At 36.0% G+C, this 18208-nt stretch overlaps 2 protein-coding genes across 2 annotated transcripts; both read right to left on the reverse strand.

The window, feature by feature from the left end:
* Positions 1-448: 448 nt before the first annotated feature.
* On the reverse strand, positions 449-11231 carry LOC132173712 (cellulose synthase-like protein E1). Its single transcript, XM_059585294.1, has 12 exons — positions 10956-11231; positions 10257-10575; positions 9327-9467; positions 9082-9213; positions 8747-8959; positions 8410-8637; positions 7745-8092; positions 6631-7128; positions 3548-3757; positions 3267-3453; positions 3062-3169; positions 449-852 (listed from the first exon to the last, which is right to left on the reverse strand). The coding sequence occupies exons 1-12, from the start codon at positions 11216-11218 to the stop codon at positions 719-721; spliced, it is 2781 nt and encodes a 926-aa protein (XP_059441277.1). The 5' UTR covers positions 11219-11231; the 3' UTR covers positions 449-718.
* Positions 11232-13133: 1902 nt separating this feature from the next.
* Positions 13134-17879, reverse strand: LOC132174942 (cellulose synthase-like protein E6). Its single transcript, XM_059586706.1, has 8 exons — positions 17471-17879; positions 16512-16833; positions 15877-16017; positions 15642-15773; positions 15319-15531; positions 14976-15200; positions 14543-14890; positions 13134-13856 (listed from the first exon to the last, which is right to left on the reverse strand). The coding sequence occupies exons 1-8, from the start codon at positions 17791-17793 to the stop codon at positions 13287-13289; spliced, it is 2274 nt and encodes a 757-aa protein (XP_059442689.1). The 5' UTR covers positions 17794-17879; the 3' UTR covers positions 13134-13286.
* Positions 17880-18208: the final 329 nt, after the last annotated feature.

Here is an 18208-nt window from a genome sequence, read left to right on the forward strand (position 1 = left end):
TAAAAAATTAATTTTAATTTTTTTGGAGTATAATATAATGCGGTTGAGTTTTCTGATGTGTCAATTTCTTATTGGTGGCACAAAAGGTGATTTTTGTGCAACCTCCCTATGTAAGTTATTCTCAAAACACTTATAAAGTAAGTTTCCTCTTATTCTAGGGTTGGTCTGACCTTTACCCTTTGGAGGGAGAGGGGGGCCTGTAAGGGTTGGTCTAACCTTTACCCTTAGCCAACATAGTCGTTTGTTTTCTGGTTATACTATACTACTGTGTAGGGTGAGATCCCCGTGTGAAGCTACCCTTCTTCAAATACACATTGTTCTATATACTAAAAAATGAAACACATTTCTACGGCCTTGTTATTTCCATGCGTCATTGTTGCCAGTCAAAGACTTAGCTTATTGCAACAATGAACTGGTATAAAATAACCAATGATATATGGATGCAGCCTGTGGCTAAGGGTTGCCTTTGGTGCATAGATTGGTCAAAATGGCAGCTAATCTAATGTACGTCCACAGTTGAGCTGAAATACATGTATTTGTGCCTCCAGGACACTATCACTTCAAGGCAAGGCTGCCAAAGAGTAAACAAAACGGTCTCTATGCATGTTGTTTTGTCCTGGAGTAATCACAAAAATTCAAAAAGGCAAACAAAAGCCTGAAGGAAGAGTCTGGCTTCATGATTCTACAAATTGATAAATATCCTATGGCAATTCCACATCTAAACTCTGGACGTCCCAAGCTTCCGCTCAAACAGCCGGCGCAGAAGGTAAACTTGGAGAATGCTAGCACCAATGAGTGCTGCTGATTCGAAAAAGGCCTTGTGAACAGCCCTCTTGCTCATTCCATCATTTACTGCATTTCCCATTGAAACGGCAAGGTTAGGTTATGAAATGAATGACAAACTAATTCATTACAAGTCTATCTAGCAAATGCTTGTGCAAAGAGAGAGAGAGAGAGAGAGAGAGGGTGATTTCATGTTCATGCCAACAATGTTTGCACATGAGTGCATGGGCGTGTGGTGTGTACAAACTCTTAACCAAATGGATTAACATCGTATCTATCCAAGTCAGCAACTTTTTTACTCAAAACTAAGAAGGTTTCCTTATGCAGCACCTACAGTATGATGCAATCTCATGACAGAATCAAGCTTGAAGACCTCCGGTTAGAAGGGAACTAAGAGATTCCTTAATATTGTGAAGGGCATGGCAGATATGATAATCAAGTAACTGAACTAATCAGAGAAATCCTATTAGACCAAATCAAACTCCTACTACTAGAGATATCGTTGAAGATGAAGACAAGGAAGATAAACATTAAGCGTCAATAGAAGAACACTCATGATAGAACCCTAGCGTCAAGTGTAAATAGAAGAACACTTCTGATAGGACTCTAGTATTCATCTAGGGTTTAACTTGTATTGTTATTATAGAGTTTAAGTTAGAGTTGATAAGTAACTCAAGTTTGATTATATATAGAAACATTGCCATACCGGTTGAGGTAGGCAGTATTACACAATCCTATATGGTATAAGAGCTATTACACACGACTAACGTCAAATTTTTTTTTTCCTGCTTCCTTGGCTACTTCCTCCACCACCTCTTTCACTACACTACCTATAACATCTGCTGCTCCCCACAATCCTTTGCACGTCACTAAGGAGCGGACCTACAGCACACCTTGGGGGGTCCATGGCAACCCCAAGGATTTCTAAAAGCCTTGCAAATTTTTTTATTTTTTTTATTTTTTTTTTATTTTTTTTTATTATGTCCTTAAGGGCCCCAGCAAAATGAAAATTTTTCACCCCAATGAAAACTTTTCACCCCAGCCACGCTTTTGTGTTGAGCTTGCTTGCAGGATTTCTGCATTGCAGACCCTATTAGCCCAGGTTTTCGATGTAGCTATCACCTTCTCATCTGTAATTTGCATTACAGATTTTTATACCATGCATCTTCTATTTAATACCATGTTGAAACTTGCTTGCTTGGATTCAAAACTTGCACATGCCAACTACACCTAGCTGGCAACACATTGAATCCTCTTTGTTTTTTTCGGCTAATTTAATTTTACATAAATGCGCACGCACACACACATAAGGGACTATATATATATATATATATATATATATATATATATATATATAAAAGTTCGGACTCCCCAAAGAAAAAATCCTAGTTCCGCCCCTGACGTCACTCACCATATTACCCTCTCGCCCTTGACGTCACTCACCATATTACCCTCAAACTCACCCGGGATAACTATACCTTTTGGAAGGTTGTTGTTGTTCCTTTTCTCGAAGGCCATGATCTTATCGGGTTTTGTTGATGGCACGCATTCTCAGCCACCAAAACTCACTGCCAATTCTACATCTGGCATGCTGGTCGCAAATCCAGATTTTCAGACTTGTATCACCAAGATAAGCTCCTCATAAGTGCCCTTATTTCCACTTTGTCCTACGGGTTGTTATCTCATGTGGTTGGTCTTTACACCAACCGTTCACTTTGGCTTACTTTGGAGAAGTTATTCTCTTCTCACCCTCAAGCGCAATGTTTGTATATATAATCAAACTTGAGTTACATATCAATTCTAACTTAAACTCTATAATAACAATACAAGTTAAACCCTATATGAATACAAGAGTCCTATCAGGAGTGTTCTTCTATTTACACTTGACACTATTCTATCATGAGTGTTCTTCTATTGACACTTTAATGCTTATCTTCCTTGTCTTCATCTTCAATGATATCTCCAGTAGTAGGAGTTTGATTTGGTCTAATATGGCAATCAACTATCTGTTGGATGGAAAGCAGAAGAAAGCCAAAAGGGGGTTCGTTTCGCTCCAAGAGGTTAAAGTTTCAAAAGGGTTTAATCAGTTGGACGAACAGATCTGGCACATATTCCCTAATTGGTTTGAAGCCAAGATTCTTAGCATCCAAAAGTTTGAAGGAAAATGTGATTTATGAAGTCCAAAGGGAATGAATGAGGAAAAAAAGATACAAGCATCAAACCATTTTAGGACCGTGCTTTACTTCTATTCAAAGGAATTCAGAGTTCCGACTCATACCTATTGCCTGACGTTCAGTCTGTGCCTCTAGCCAATGCTGTTCAAACTGAATATTGTATAGAGCTTCCTCCAGCTTTGATATCTGTTCTAATAAGGGGTTGAAATGCTCTGCAGGCATGCACAAACAAAGCCAGTGAGTCCAAATCCATAATTCAAAGGGCTTGAAAAAAACATCAAGGACTGAGAATATTGAAGAATGGTTCACCATCTTTTGCATGCGGATCGTAGTATGTAAAATGGCTAACATGTATATCAAAGTCAATTGTTTCGTGATAGGGAGACTTGTTAGCGAAGCAAAAACGGTGGAGTCCCTTGTGATGAGCCACAAACTCAAACTTCTCACTTGTCTTGTCACGAAAATCATGAACCTGATCGCCAGTAGGTCCTTTCACCTGAAGATTTCGACAAGGTTGTAGTATCAATGGTAGCTTTCTCAGCAAGAATAAGAAACAATAAGGCATAAAACAATTAGATTTATCAGCTTACCACAAGATCTACGCCATCTTGAGCATAATGCCAAGCTCCATCAACCTTAATTACAACAAAAGATACATGGACCGTATCCCCTTCATATTTGACATCATGAGAGAAGCACTCTTCCCTGTCAATCACAAACCTAATCCCAAACACTACTTGCAGGGTTGACAAAAGTACCAGCAACACAATTGCAGCAAATTTTGGTAACCCAGCTATCATCTGTAGATTACAAAGTGATACTTCTTAGTCATAACAAAGGATAAAACTATGGCCCGGGGGGCAGAGTTCATGAAATCCCATAATGAACCAAAGCACAAAATTTTTCTCAAAGGAAAACTTTTTTATTTTTATAAGTAATCGAAATATCATTACACAGGATGTACACAATAGAAAACACCTAGCTAGCTAGAAGGAGAACGAAAACATATTATATAATGCATCAAATGAAGAGTAATAAAAATTAACTTGAAACAAACTTAGGGTGCGTTTGGGGATTATGACTTCGCAAGAATAATCTGCATTTTTAAAAGATATCACAAAACATAAGGTGTTTGGCATTGCGATTTAAAAAGCACTTAATGTAAAATATGAAGAAAAAAAATCTGCGATTTCTATAAGCAGACTAGGGGATGCATATTCGAAAAAGCGCAAATTTAAACCAAAATCACGATTTTGCATAACAAATATTTGATAACGCCTTTACGATTTTAAGAAGTAGCAATTTCAAAAACGTAATTTTTAAAATCACACTTATTGAAACTGCAATCCCAATCGGACCCTTAAGAACGAAAGCATATCATCATACAATTTTCTCCAAGATTGCACAAAATCCCATAACTTCGCTTGAAAATTTTCCAGAAACCAATTTCAACCAAGATGAACATAGAACAGAAAGAAAAAATTTTCCCAGAAAATGAAAACAGAAGAACAAATTTTCCCAGAAAATTTCTAGATTCTATATTCGATTGGATACATTATATAAGAACGTAACCATAATGATCCACAATTAGCAAGGCGGAATTATATAATTCCAATAACAAAACTGAACAAATAGATCGATTTCTCATAAAAAAAATCTAAGGAAAAATAACAATATCTCATTTCATGTACTGTTTGGTCGCTAAGAAAACAAAGGAAAATAAGAGAGATCCCAAGAAAATCATTAAAATTCAACCCACCCAAGAAAAAAACCATTCTTTTGGAATCACGAACACCTAATATATTGTAAATGACACTACAGGTGCACCTGATCGTCATCCACAAGTCAAATTCAAAGCCATCACAGATCATGAGATAAGCAAGGATAACAAGGATTCAACTGGAAGATAGAATTTATATTAAAAAATTTACTTGAATTATTCTTTCATTTTCTTTTCTTTTACCTTGCTTTCTCAGCAACCAAACAGAGCATAACAGAATCCGACAAAAAATACAAAATTTGATCAAATTGAGCTGCAAACAAAATTATTGAGGTGACAAATTTACCTTTGAATTTGAACTATTTGATTGAGCCCAAAAAAGAAAAAAATTGGAACAGTCTGATCTGATAAGCTCTATGAGATTTGTTTTGTACTTGCAAGAGATCAAACTGTTTGAGATGGTCGAGGTTTAGGTTGTCGTAGAAAGGGATTCTCTGTCCCTCGCGTGCAAAGGGACGTTTTTGTAGCCACACGATCAGACACGTGTTGTCTGATCTTGTGGGTCACGGAGTTAGGGTGTAGAATGGGTCAGGATGTGCTTCTTACCTTAATTTATTATTATTTTAAATTAAATAATAATTTTAAAAATTAAGTTAATTTTGAGATAATAAAAATAACAGTACATAGCATTACTCCGGATGAGCAATGGACTTCTATTGTTTAGTTTGACTAATATATCATGCATGTCACCAATAATCCAAAACAAAAAGACAAAAATATTATTAATAAAGATTGGAGTTAAGTGAGATATCAAAAAAAATTACAATTTTTTACTACAAACGGGGCAAAATTTTATGGTGGTAGTCGGCCACCCCCTTTGGCGGTCTGACCACCCCCAAAAAATTTAATCTTTTTGTCTTTTTCTTTTGTTTTCTTTATTTATTTGTTTTTATCCAGTAATGATATGTATCACCTAACTAGACACATGTCATTTTATTATTGGTGTTGATGCGGCACATTAACGATTTCCGTCAAAATTTTGAATAAAAGTTTGGAGCGGTGAATTATTTGCCATTTATGTTTACAACTAGGAGTTTTAAACCATTTTTGTACTAAAAAAAATTTATTGCAAATGGGTGCAACCATATATATGGACTAATTTGTAATCAACCATTTTTCATGTTTAGTGAATTTTTGACATACCAATTCATTTACATTTTAATTGGTGGAAAGAGATATGACTGGAAATAAATTGAGATTCACAATTTTTTGTTGTAGACGTTAAACAAAAAAAAACTAATTAAGTATGCTTTGGACAAAAGAAACTAATTAAGTATGCTTTGGACAAAAGAAACTCATCCAACCGGCTCGTCCGAACAAGCTTTAGACCTTGCTTGAACGCTAACGTCTCTCCTCTTGATTTTTTCATGAATCCGAAAGCAATTTGGTTTACATTAAATGATAGATCGAGGGACTAAGTGTAATTTTCTTTAAATCTCGTGATCCCAAAATTGCCTTCTTATGTTTAGATACATCAATTATCGCATTTGAAATGAAATCATTCCATTTGCCATTTTTTTTCCTCACAACAAATGGCTCTAATATCACATTGTCAGAAATCAAGAGGGCCAAAGCCTAAAACACACTCAATATTCTAAGGAAGATAAGTGGAGAAGAGGATAAACACATCAAAATAATTTTTATTCCACTCACTTGAGAACACTGATCACTAGAGTACATATATAGGTATTTATTTCAAATAAATCCCAAATAAATCGCATACACGAAAAAATTCCATATAACTCCTAAAACAATAATTCTCTATATTTGACATATATTTATTTTTCAAATTGACTTTTAGACCAAATACATGCATACAAGACACTGACAAGATTATCAGTAGAATAATGTAAAACTGATACAAGCAAATAGGGCAAATGCAATTGATTTGACTGCTAGGGAGCTTTGTATCTTGCCCTTGTCCTTCCTGAGGAAAAGGGCCTGGTACAAAGGCAAGTTGATGAGAACCAGAAGCCCACACAGAACAGATTGCAGAGTCACTGTCTTATAAACTCTCATGATACCCTCACCCAAGAATGCTTCTTTCACAACCCCAATAAGGCAAAATAAGTTGAGCAATGCAACTGTTGATAAGATGGTGACCATTGGAGAGGAGATTCCAAACTCCATTATATCTTTCTCATATCTTTGGGAAACATCTTGGTCAGCTACCTTGGCTGAGATTATGAATCCTGAATCAGTAAAGCCCAGTAACTTCAAGATGGTGTCGATCACAGCAAAAAGATAGGAACTTGTTCTCTTGTAGAGCCACATCCTCTGGTCATTCCACCAGCCCAGAATCGTGCCACCAGACCATAAGAACTCGGCCAAGCCATAAATGTGCATAACAATTATCACATATGCAAAGGGTAAGAACCATGGGCTCGAGATCTGAATAGAAAAAACAAAACTTGATCACACACACACACACACAAATAAACATATATATTGAGCATACACGTGCGAGTGAAAAAGATTGAGTCTTACATTAAAAAGATTTCACAAGCATGAGTGGTTCCTATAGTATAATTGGGCCCAAATAACCTATAGGTTGAAGCTTTTGGGTTTAGTAGTGTCTCAAAATGTTATATTATATTATCACTGAAAAACTCCCCAATATGTCAATTTTCGTAACAAGTGGTATCAAAGCCGATAGTGGTTTATGGTGTGGCAGAATGGCGCCGGCACAAACAAGGATTCCTAGAGTAGGGACAGCGTGGGAAAATCCACATAGTCCACAAGCAATCTTGGAGACGACACATAAGATTGATAAAAGAAAAAGGCTTCTGTTTGAGGGAGAGTACAGCAACGTGGCAAACTCAAACTTAAGAGAGATTATTGTGTGAGTGTAAAAAAACAAAATCCATAGAGATAAGCTTTAAAGTTTAATAGTGTCCCAACATACTATATTGTGGTCTCACTAAACAACTCCTCGAAATGTCAATCTTCCTAACAATACACATATATATAATGCATCCACAAGTCGACATGATGCAAGGAATCGTACCTGTGGAAACAGGGGAATGCCTTTGAGGAGATAAAGTGAAGGGATGACAGAGTAGTATAGTACTGCCAAAGAATTAGGGGCCCAAAGGCAATAGACACAGTATCCCATTTGAAGGCCTAAGCTAATCTTTCCATGTGCAAACCATGCAGGACTATACTTGGATAACAGAATCTGCAGATCACCTTCGGACCATCTCTTATGCTGCACAAGTACCTCAGGGAGTGTTGCTGGAACAACACCTAAGAAAGCTTTCCTTGATGGATTGAAGTAGACTGATTTCCATCCCCGGCATTGGATTGATAAACCTGTTATGACATCTTCAACCGGACACCCATATAACAAACCCATCTGCACTCAAACATCATGAGTAAATTAATGAAGCCCCACTTAAGAATGTCACGAATGATGCCTCACACAAGATTACATGAGACTGCTTGAACGAAACAAGATTCAAAAAAGATATGCAGTGCACGGTGGACGCTTGAAATGCATTTGATAAGAGAGAGTTCGAGCTTACACAAAAAGTTGCATTTGAAGTGAACGTATTTTAAAATCGTGTTTTCAAATTGCACATTTTGAACTCGCAAACCCAAATGATTCGTTATCTTGTGCGACATGTCTTACATCAGAATGTGTGTGTGAGAGAGAGAGAGAGAGAGAGAGACCTCTTGGCCCCATTGAGTGTTTTTGTCATAGGTACAGCTTGCAAGACCCTTTAATTTTTCTTCTAATTCATGTACACTTTCTTCCCTCTTTCTTTCATTTGCACTAGTGCTCCAATCACCCTTATATCCCTTACTGAACTTCCTCCCACATAGAGTGTCTCTTCTGTGAAAGCATCCACTACCAACATATAGAGGGCCTCCATAACCATCCAAACCATGGAATTCCACCTTTATCACCAACCATTAGCAAACTTAATCAACATAATATCAAATTTTACCAATCAATAAACACATATATACTGCCTAAATAGATAAAAAAAAAAAAAAAAATTCTCACCTCAGCAATCACTCTCATTGAACTACTGTATATTTCATTCTTTGTAATGTTCTCATAATTCTGTGGAAACTGCACGAAAGCAATCTCATGGCCATTCTCTTCATCCATGAAAAAGCAAAGTGCATCTCTCACAGAATGTGAATTGTTTGAGTACATATCACAGTCCACATTAAGAATAATCGGCCCGGTGCTAATCTTTGATGACACTCTTATCTGCACATTGAAGCATATTATATGTTGAGCTAATTAATTAGCTGTTTACTGATATTCTTTGAGAGAGAGAGAGAGAGGAAAAAAAAAAAGGGTGTCATTTTGTCTTCAAGAATGTACATTACCAATGCATTCATAGCTCCAGCTTTGAAGTTGTGGTGATGCTGGGGTCTCTTCTCCCGAGCCAAATATACCAGAGTTGGCAACACAATGCCATCTTCATCTGTGGCATTGGGGTCTCTCCCATCAATTAATATCTGCAAAAAGAAATAAAAAATAAAACACTCAAAACAAAAAAGATTTGCTTGAAATTGCTTGTTCATAGTTGTAGCAAAGGTAGAAAACAGAATGTGATGATGCAGTAAGGTACCTGAAGAATTGTGTCATGGTCACGTCGAGAAGAATATGAATCCCACTGAGAGAATTGTTTGTGCTTTAAGCGTACTTCTTCAGGGATTCGGCCTATTTTCGCTGCATTTTCGATTCTGTTCTCCATTTCTGCATATAATTTCTGCAAGATCAGGACTAGAGATTAGGCAGCCATTACAATGACCAATGTGTCAAAAATTCAATCGTGACAGAAAATCGTGGAGGGACTGATATTTGGCCTTTCAAGAGGACAATTTAACAGATGTGGGATAATTTAATTAGTAACTCCTAAGTGAAATTAACAATTAGTACTCCAAACATATGAATCGAGGTCCCATGACTTGAAATTAACTATTAGAATGATGTACATAGGCTAGAATATTGAGATCAAGAAAGAATTTAGATTAAACCTTTAAATAATCAATCAAAATAGTTGAATAATATTTTTAGATTTCATATATTCAAGGGGAACCGAGATATTGGATCTTGATTTATTTTTATTTTTTTTTGTTAACCCCAAGTGTACTGTTTTTCAAGTATTTTAACACTCCTCTTATCTATAGGCTTGAATTCTCTCCAACAAACGACACCCAACACATGAAATATTTAATTAAAAATTGAGGGTAAACCGTAAAATTAGAGGTCGAACTCAATGCCTCTATTATGATACCATGTTATTATGATCGGTACCTTTCCAAAAAGCTTAAGCCAGATAAAATTAAAGCTAATTATTTCAAATGCGTCATGGATGACTTCTCTATTGGAATAATTGTAGTATTATTACTCTATTATTATGTTACAGGTACCACTTTTCCAGCCACCCCTTCATTTTAAAACATGGACCTTTTTTTCTTTTGGATAAGTGCATGCATATGGGCCGCATATTATATTTTATATCTTCTAGGCTCAAGCTAGCTAAAGAATTATTTACCTTGATGACGACCAACTCTTTAGCTTGATTAGCATCGAGTGGGGCATCCCTTGAGATAAAATATGCAGCTGGTGACCTTGGCTCCACTCTGAATTTCTTGCAGTATGGCAGCCAATGCTTGGCAAACTGAGAGGCTTCTAGGAGAGCATAATAGGTGACATCTGAGCCACCATCATCTGAAAGATAAACACTTAGTTTCTCCGATGGATAATCATACGCCATTACCGATAAAACTGTGTTTATCACCATCAGTGGCGGCTCCAGCACAGGATCCGCCGTGCACACGAATATGTCCACCCCCGGCATATCCTTTCCATATCTGTTTCCCCATAACATCCACAAATTTTTTAAAAAAATATTAAAAATTAATAATTTCATGAAATGCATAAGGAACAACATATAAATGTAAGTTTACATGCATACATGAACTTAAAAAAGCTTTATTTAGTAAACTGTTGTTATACGACTCTCATATAATTGAAATACTACAACAGTATGCCGAACAATTGTATAATAGTATTATAAATATTTATCTATAGATTGTTGTACAATTTCATAAAACTGGGATGATTTGACCGTAAAAATTGATATTTGAATCACTCGATTTTACAAACACTTGCTGATTCAAAGTGCTGATTTTCACTTTCACATCATTTCAGTTGTATGATTCTTATAGTCAGAGAGGAAAGGGACGTGAACCTCTGAGAGAGCCTATCCTTGAAGGTGTGTCTATAGGCACGGTTCCAGCGGTGGGCTTGAGTGAGAATCCAATAAAAACCGAACCAGAGCTCAGCTCCGAGCAACCCAAACCAACCCCATCTACCATTTCTTGGTATATGTCTCACTCTGTAGACCCAAATCAAGCATATGCCCAACAACACAGACGCCGCAAAGAGCCTATAAATGGCTCTGCCTTTGGCTCTCCTCGTCTCAAACAGTGGATAAAACCCATTACTTCCCATCTCTCTCCCAATGTCTCTGTTCTGTGCTTTTACGATCAGCTGCTGATGTATTGCGGTGGTACTTATAGTAATTTAAGGAACCTTGTCGTTTTGCCTGCTATAGACTTTGTCCGAATGTAATATCTACGGTCAAGGATGATGTCTTCAGAATGAATTCAGAAATATATTATATTATAAAGTCGCCCAATTACGGTGATGTCTGTCTCATCTAACGGTGACTTCCGCCCCTTAATGATTGTTTAACAGAGAATATTTAAGAGTGAGTAATGGTAGGTGTATCTTTTTATTTTTTTTTAAGTTGATGTACTTTTTAAAATTATTATTAAATTTTATATGAATTATATTTGAATTTTGATTCAATGGTAATTTTGAAAGTCATATCAGCTTTAGAAAGATAAAAATATAGTACCTAACATTACTCTTTAAGAATAGTTAATGTTACGTTCCAGAAAAATAAATTTCGTAATTTATCCGTAATTGGATGACATGAATGGCTAGAAAGTAATTTCCCAGTTAACATGTAATGGGAAATTACATAGAGTAATGCTACATCAATGGAAAAGAGAGAACATCGAAAAATAGTTTACGAATATGTGAAACGTAAATGTCTCGTGAAAATTATTTTCTTAATCAACTAAAACATTTTTTGATCTATCAATATTTTATAGTAGAATTGCCATAGGGTGCTACAACAGAGTCTTTACTTACTCGATTCGTGTGAGAGGTAACTTGTATAGGTCTAGAGTTTGTCTTTTAAGAGTGGGTGCATGAAGTGGTCATGCTGTAAAAGTTTTCAAACAGTCAAAAACTAAAAAAATATAAATATTTTACACTATAACAAAACGAGCCTAAATTAATCATTTTATATCGACTTTAAGTTTTTTAAATAAACAATTATTTAACATAATATTATAGTCAAAGACACCGGAGGAAATGTATATGTCTAAGATTTACGTGATTTTGATTTAAATACATCAAAAATAAATATACTAACAAAAAAATATAAAATACAAAATAATAATTAAGAAAAACCATTTAAACCAAAACTAATTAAGTACACGTAGGGGATGACATTGTTATAAAAAGGTGGCCGGAAAAAGAAAAAAGTTGCCCTTTTGGATCCTCGCGTGTTCGGCGGCAGCAATTGCGTGGAGGCGGATGCAGTGGAAAGGCAGGTGGGCAAGTCAAAAATGTTTCGGCCGAAAGACAAAACCAACTCGCTCCAATTAGAACTGGTTTGGGAAAAACCAAACATACCCCCACCCCCACGTAAGTTGATGGCTGCAAGTGACATCAACGTGATGTATTATCACAAGGCAAAGAAGGGATTATAACCTAATTTATTCTCTATAAAAAATGGTGATATAGGTTCATTCGGCCCTCGGGCCCAACGATGCTCATTTTATTCCTCGATTTTAATTGTGTTTCTCCGTAGATGAGAACCTGTACCTTGTCATGTCACCATTACGACAAACAATATGATTACTCCTCTAAGTTCTAACTATCTCTGATAGTCATATTTATCAATCACTACCCATGTCACAACAATCTCATCTACCACACGCCCATATACAACGTTTCATATTGACAAGATGTTCCCCAATTGATTGTAGCAAGTAAATTTCTAATATTTTCATTACTTTCTTACTTTTTATTTCCTCCAAAAGTCTCATGCTGGATTAGGTATCACTTATTAGAGTGCTCATTGTTGCCTGTTGGTACATCTAACCAATCACCTTTGCCTATTTTATGTCTCTTCACGAGTTTCCTTGGTTTGACTACTAGCGCGCGTGCAATCAATTGTATTAACTATTAACCTAAAATATCTTTGCTTTGTTAAGGAAAAACAAAGGAGTATTAATTCATTATTGATCTTGATCAATCATATATGATCTCATTCGAAAACAAAGAGGTACATCAAGTCTATGTTGTTAAAAGTATTATAGTTTTTATTACACGTATATTACAAACTAACGCGGTAATCAACAATATATAATACTTATACCACGTTAGCCACCAAAGATGAATTACCACATGATAGTTTATATAACATTTATCATGTCAACTACTAAAATATAGACGGACACGTAAAAATGAAAGGCATCAAACAAGCCAGTGAAGCTAAAACGATAGACTTGAACATAACTGAGGATGGTATCCGGCCCTTATCATGGCGGATAAAGAGCGCTTGGTACACTGGTATGTTAACCATGACTAAAAGCAGGGCAAGAATAAGTTGTAGGATCAATTGCTCTAACGCCTTGAACCGATCGATTTCCATGACAATCTTTGTGATTCCCCCCAATAAAGTGAAGAGATTTAGCATTGCCAGAGTTGCTACAATGGTGGACATGATAGATGAGCTTCCAAACTCTATGACCTCTTGCTCATACCTTCTTGAGACATCCTCCGTGACCACCTTAGCTGTGATGACAAATGTTGTTTCAGACAGCCCCAATTGCCTCGAAATGGTGTCAATGAGAGCAAAGAAGTATGAAGTAGTCCTTCGGACCATCCAAATTCTCTGTGAGTTCCACCAAGCTTTGAGTGTATCACCACAGCTCAAGGCCTCACCTATGCTGCAAACACTCCTGGCTAGAAAAACATATGCAAAAGGCAAGAACCAGAGGCTCGTAACCTGCAAATTAATATAAGAGACTAATATATGAATTTACTATATTGTCAAACAGGAAACATATCATAAGAAAGCAATACTTTTTTCTGATGTAAGAACACGAACAAAAGCATCTTCGTCTTTTGATCAAGAAAAGGAGTTCAAGAACACATGCAACTATGAAAGACTAAGCATTCAGAGGCGTTCGGCTGCAAAACTTGTTGGGACGGGAATGCAACCAAGCCTTTTGGGAAGTCTCCCAGCGTAACTTGGCTACAACATCGTTCAGACACGAGATTGCAATCGAGCCTCTTGAAAGGTCTCTCAATCGTAGTCCACCGCAACACAGTCCAAACGGGACTGCGAGCGAGGGTCTAAGTAGCCCTCAGTTGCAACCCGCGTTTGGACGGTGTTGCGGCCAAGTTGTATTGCCCTAGGATGCCGTACTACATCACTTTCTCTATGCTTGACCAGTTGTTAGGTAGTTGCTCACAAGTTTGAGTTTTAGACAAACTATATATGATCAATGTGAAAATTTGTGTTTAATAAACTAATTTGAGGGGATTGGAGATGCATGCATATATAGAAATTTGTCTCTAAACTATGTGCATGATATGCAGGAATTCTAGCTCTTATGATATCTAGTATGCACAAATACATATATAATTAAAATTAAAAAAAGAAAAAAAGAAAAGGGCAAAGATTTAAACCTCAGGGAACAAGGAGATGCCATGGAGCAAGCAGAGTGGAGGAACAATCACATAATAGAGAGTTGGCAAGGAAATTGGAGCCCACAAAAGATAGACACAGTATCCCATCTGGGCACCCAATTTGATCTTCCCATGACCATATATGAAGGGGCAATACTTGGAGAAAAATATTTGAAACATGCCTTCGCTCCACCTCTTGAATTGGACAAGAACTACATCTAAGGTGGTTGGAGCAATACCCAAGAAGGCCTTTCTATCTGGATTATAGTAAAGTGATTTCCATCCCCTGCACTGGATAGCCAAGCCACTTACAATGTCTTCCACCGAGCACCCGTATATCAATCCCATCTGCATAATTCAGAAGAACACTGTTCATCCCAAAAGCTCAAGTTAATAGTAGTACACATAGAGAGATGGGGAGACAGACAGAGACCTTTTTCCCCCACTGAGCGTCTTTCTCATAGCTACAATTGGCAAGAACTTTTGATGCTTCTTCCAATTCATTAGAAGTTTTATCTGCATTCTTTTTGGCTTCTGTTTCCCATTCTGCTCTATAATCCTTAGAGTACACCTTTCCACAGAGACTTTCTCTTCTATGGAAACATCCAGTGCCACAATACAAAGCCGCATCATATCCTCCCACACCGGCAAGCTCAAACTACATACACACACATTTATATATATATATAACCAAGAATTATGGTACGAAATTTTTTCAATTATTGAAAACAAAAAGCATGTTCTTAAATTACCAACGTACGTCTATATCTATCTACCTTATTAACTACTGAACAAGAACATCCATAAATATCATTCTTGGTTATATTGTCATAATTTTGTGGAAACGACAGGAAACCGATTTCATGGCCTTTCCTTTCATCCATGAAAAAACACACTGCTTCTCGTACTGTATCTGAATCATTTGCATACATGTCACAGTCCAGGTTGAGAATCAAGGGGGCATTGCTTATCTCTGACGACACCCTTATCTGCACATTTTAAATAAATATATTTTGTCTTGAAAATACTAGCAAAAAATCAATTATATATATATATGAAGATTTAATATTTTATACTGAAGGTGTAAGCTTATTTATACCAGTGCATTCACAGCTCCAGCTTTGAAGTGGTGAGGCCATTTCGGTCTCTTTTCTCGTGCCATGTATACCAGTGTTGGCAGTCGCCTTCCATCAATATCCACCACAGCTTTATCCCTTCCATCAATGATAATCTAAGAAATAATAATAAAAAAGACAAAAATTAATTTAATGGGATTAATTAAGAAATGTGATAAACTAAATTAATCATTTTTTTTTAAATGGTGGATTAATTACCTGTACAATTGATTGATGATCCTGCTTCGTCACTTTAGAATTCCATTCAAGAAAACCTTTATGATGGTCCCTCACTTCTTTTGGAATCTTGCCTATTTCAACAACCGAGTCGATCCGATTTCTCATCTCTTCGTATAGTTTCTTTAAAAATACAAAAATTACAAAAATTAAAATCCTATTCAATGGATCTAGCTTGTCACTATATATATATATATAACCACGCCATGCATCGTATTATTAATATATTAGCATCTATCGTAGTTGCTATTTTATATTTGATATACACATAAAAGCACGTGTTAAAAATATTATATAATCCACAAATTAGATATAAAAAAATAAATAAATAAATAAAAAAAATTGTAACTTGTAAACTACTTTTTAATCCTATAATTTTGTTGATGTGTCAATATCGACTAACTTTTTAAATTTTTTAAATTATTTTTTTAACAATGGCAGATTCAATACTTAATTAATTGGCGCTATCACGTTAATAAAGTAATTTTTTTTTTAAAAAAAATAAAAATGTAATTTCTAGCATTTTTTATCATTCAAATTTTGTACCCTTTTAATCGAACTATAATATAATATAAGCTTAGCTAATTAGATATGTCATGCACGATTAACTTAATTACCTTTATACCCAACCATTCTTGAGAATTTGTGATGTCTTGTGTCACGTTTGAATGGTGGGCAAAGTATGCTGCAGGGGACCTTGGTTCGACCATGAATTTTCTGCAGAAGGGTATCCAGTGCTTAGAGAAACTAGCTGCCTCTAGGAGAGCATAGAATGTCAACTCCGACCCACCATCATCGGAAAGATAAATGCTCAGCTTCTCCGGTGGATAGTTGTAGGCCATGGCTGATAAGACGGTGCTGATCACCAACGTTGGTGGCTCTATCTTCGGATCCGCCGTGCAAACGAAAATGTCTGCACCCGGTAACTTGTCTTCGTATCTGATCACATCACATGCAAATTAACAAAGTATTCAAACTTATGAAAATTTTGTTAAAATATTAATTAAATTAAATTACTCTGAGTAAAAGAGTCGATATATGGTTTCCTTACATTTTCTAATTAATATCACGGCCGACAAGGGGCCCACTTATGAAAGAACCCAACAAGCAACAACCATCGATCTCAATCATTACGCATGCATGTGCATATAATATATATATATACATAAACTATGTCGTTTTTTATGAACAGATCTTCAGGTTCATGTTTCTTGGTATCTTGAGATTAGAGGCTAAATTAGTAAAATACTCAATATATAAGCTTTTTTCTATTTAACCAAGAAAAGAAAAACAAACTTTTGAGAATTAAAAAAAGTACTAGTTGTTAGAATAATAATTAATTATCATTTCTCTCTCTCTCTATATATATATTACAAAATACATAATCTTGAAGGGTACTGAACTTTTGACTCTAAAATTTATCTTTTATTTCAATTAAATATAACTATATAGTTAATTTATTTTTCATTAACAAATTAAATAGAAAAACAGAGATTAAAGGAGAAGAAAAGAGCAGGAAGTTGCACTCTGATGAGCCAGTAGTCCCCATGACTTCACCTTAACTAGCTAATATTACCTGTCGGAGAGCCTTTGTTTGAAGGGGTGATGGGAAACAGGGTTGAGACGAACAGACTGGGTGACAATCCAGTACAAACTGAAGCAGAGCTCCGCCATGAACACGCCGATCCAAGCCCAGTATCTCCCTGCAGGCTGATGATGATGATCATCATCTTCTGCTGCTGCTGTTGGGATGTGTGTCAATCTGTAAACCCATGTCAAACAAATACCCACAAACACTGTGGAAGCAAACACCTTATACGCTCCTCTAAATCTCCCTTGCTTTGTCTCAAACAATGGAGCTGCAGCTGCGTCTTCATCTCCACCACCTTCCTTACCCATAGCTCTGTGGCCTGCTTGCGTGTTTGTGACCACTGACCAGGTCCTTGCAATTGTGTGTCTACTAAAAGATCTGGATCTCACCCAATACTTATTTATTTATTTATAATATATATAAAGACATTTCTATAATAATAATATGTCTTTATCATAAAAACTTAAGCTTTTTGTCTCATCGTGGTGCATGTGAGAGATTCTTCAAAAGCAATAATATTGTAATATTAATGAAGCGGTTAACATTCTAATATGTCAATGCATTAATCATCAATCATCATGATTCATAAAGACCTTTTATGTTCCACTACCACCTAGCTACTTACTTTTTTAAAGAATTATTTTATCTTTATTCTATAATAAGAGATTCGAAGTATAAAGCTCTTATAAAGAAACATAACCAAGCGTGATATAAGTTTCTCAG

The sequence above is a fragment of the Corylus avellana genome, chromosome ca3, assembly GCF_901000735.1.
Source record: "Corylus avellana chromosome ca3, CavTom2PMs-1.0".
In the NCBI taxonomy this organism is placed as follows: domain Eukaryota; kingdom Viridiplantae; phylum Streptophyta; class Magnoliopsida; order Fagales; family Betulaceae; genus Corylus; species Corylus avellana.

Excerpts from the sequence above, each read along its gene's own strand:
- LOC132174942 (XM_059586706.1), bottom strand. The coding sequence starts at position 17,793 with ATGGGTAAGGAAGGTGGTGGAGATGAAGACGCAGCTGCAGCTCCATTG. Across the intron at positions 16,834-17,470 it reads AAACAAAGGCTCTCCGACAG|ATACGAAGACAAGTTACCGG; the intron begins GTAATATTAGCT and ends TGATGTGATCAG. Across the intron at positions 15,532-15,641 it reads CTGGAGCTGTGAATGCACTG|ATAAGGGTGTCGTCAGAGAT; the intron begins GTATAAATAAGC and ends TAAAATGTGCAG.
- LOC132173712 (XM_059585294.1), bottom strand. The coding sequence starts at position 11,218 with ATGGGAAGTAATGGGTTTTATCCACTGTTTGAGACGAGGAGAGCCAAA. Across the intron at positions 3,758-6,630 it reads AGATACAAAGCTCCCTAGCA|ATGATAGCTGGGTTACCAAA; the intron begins GTCAAATCAATT and ends TGTAATCTACAG. Across the intron at positions 853-3,061 it reads GACTGAACGTCAGGCAATAG|TAAATGATGGAATGAGCAAG; the intron begins GTATGAGTCGGA and ends TGGGAAATGCAG.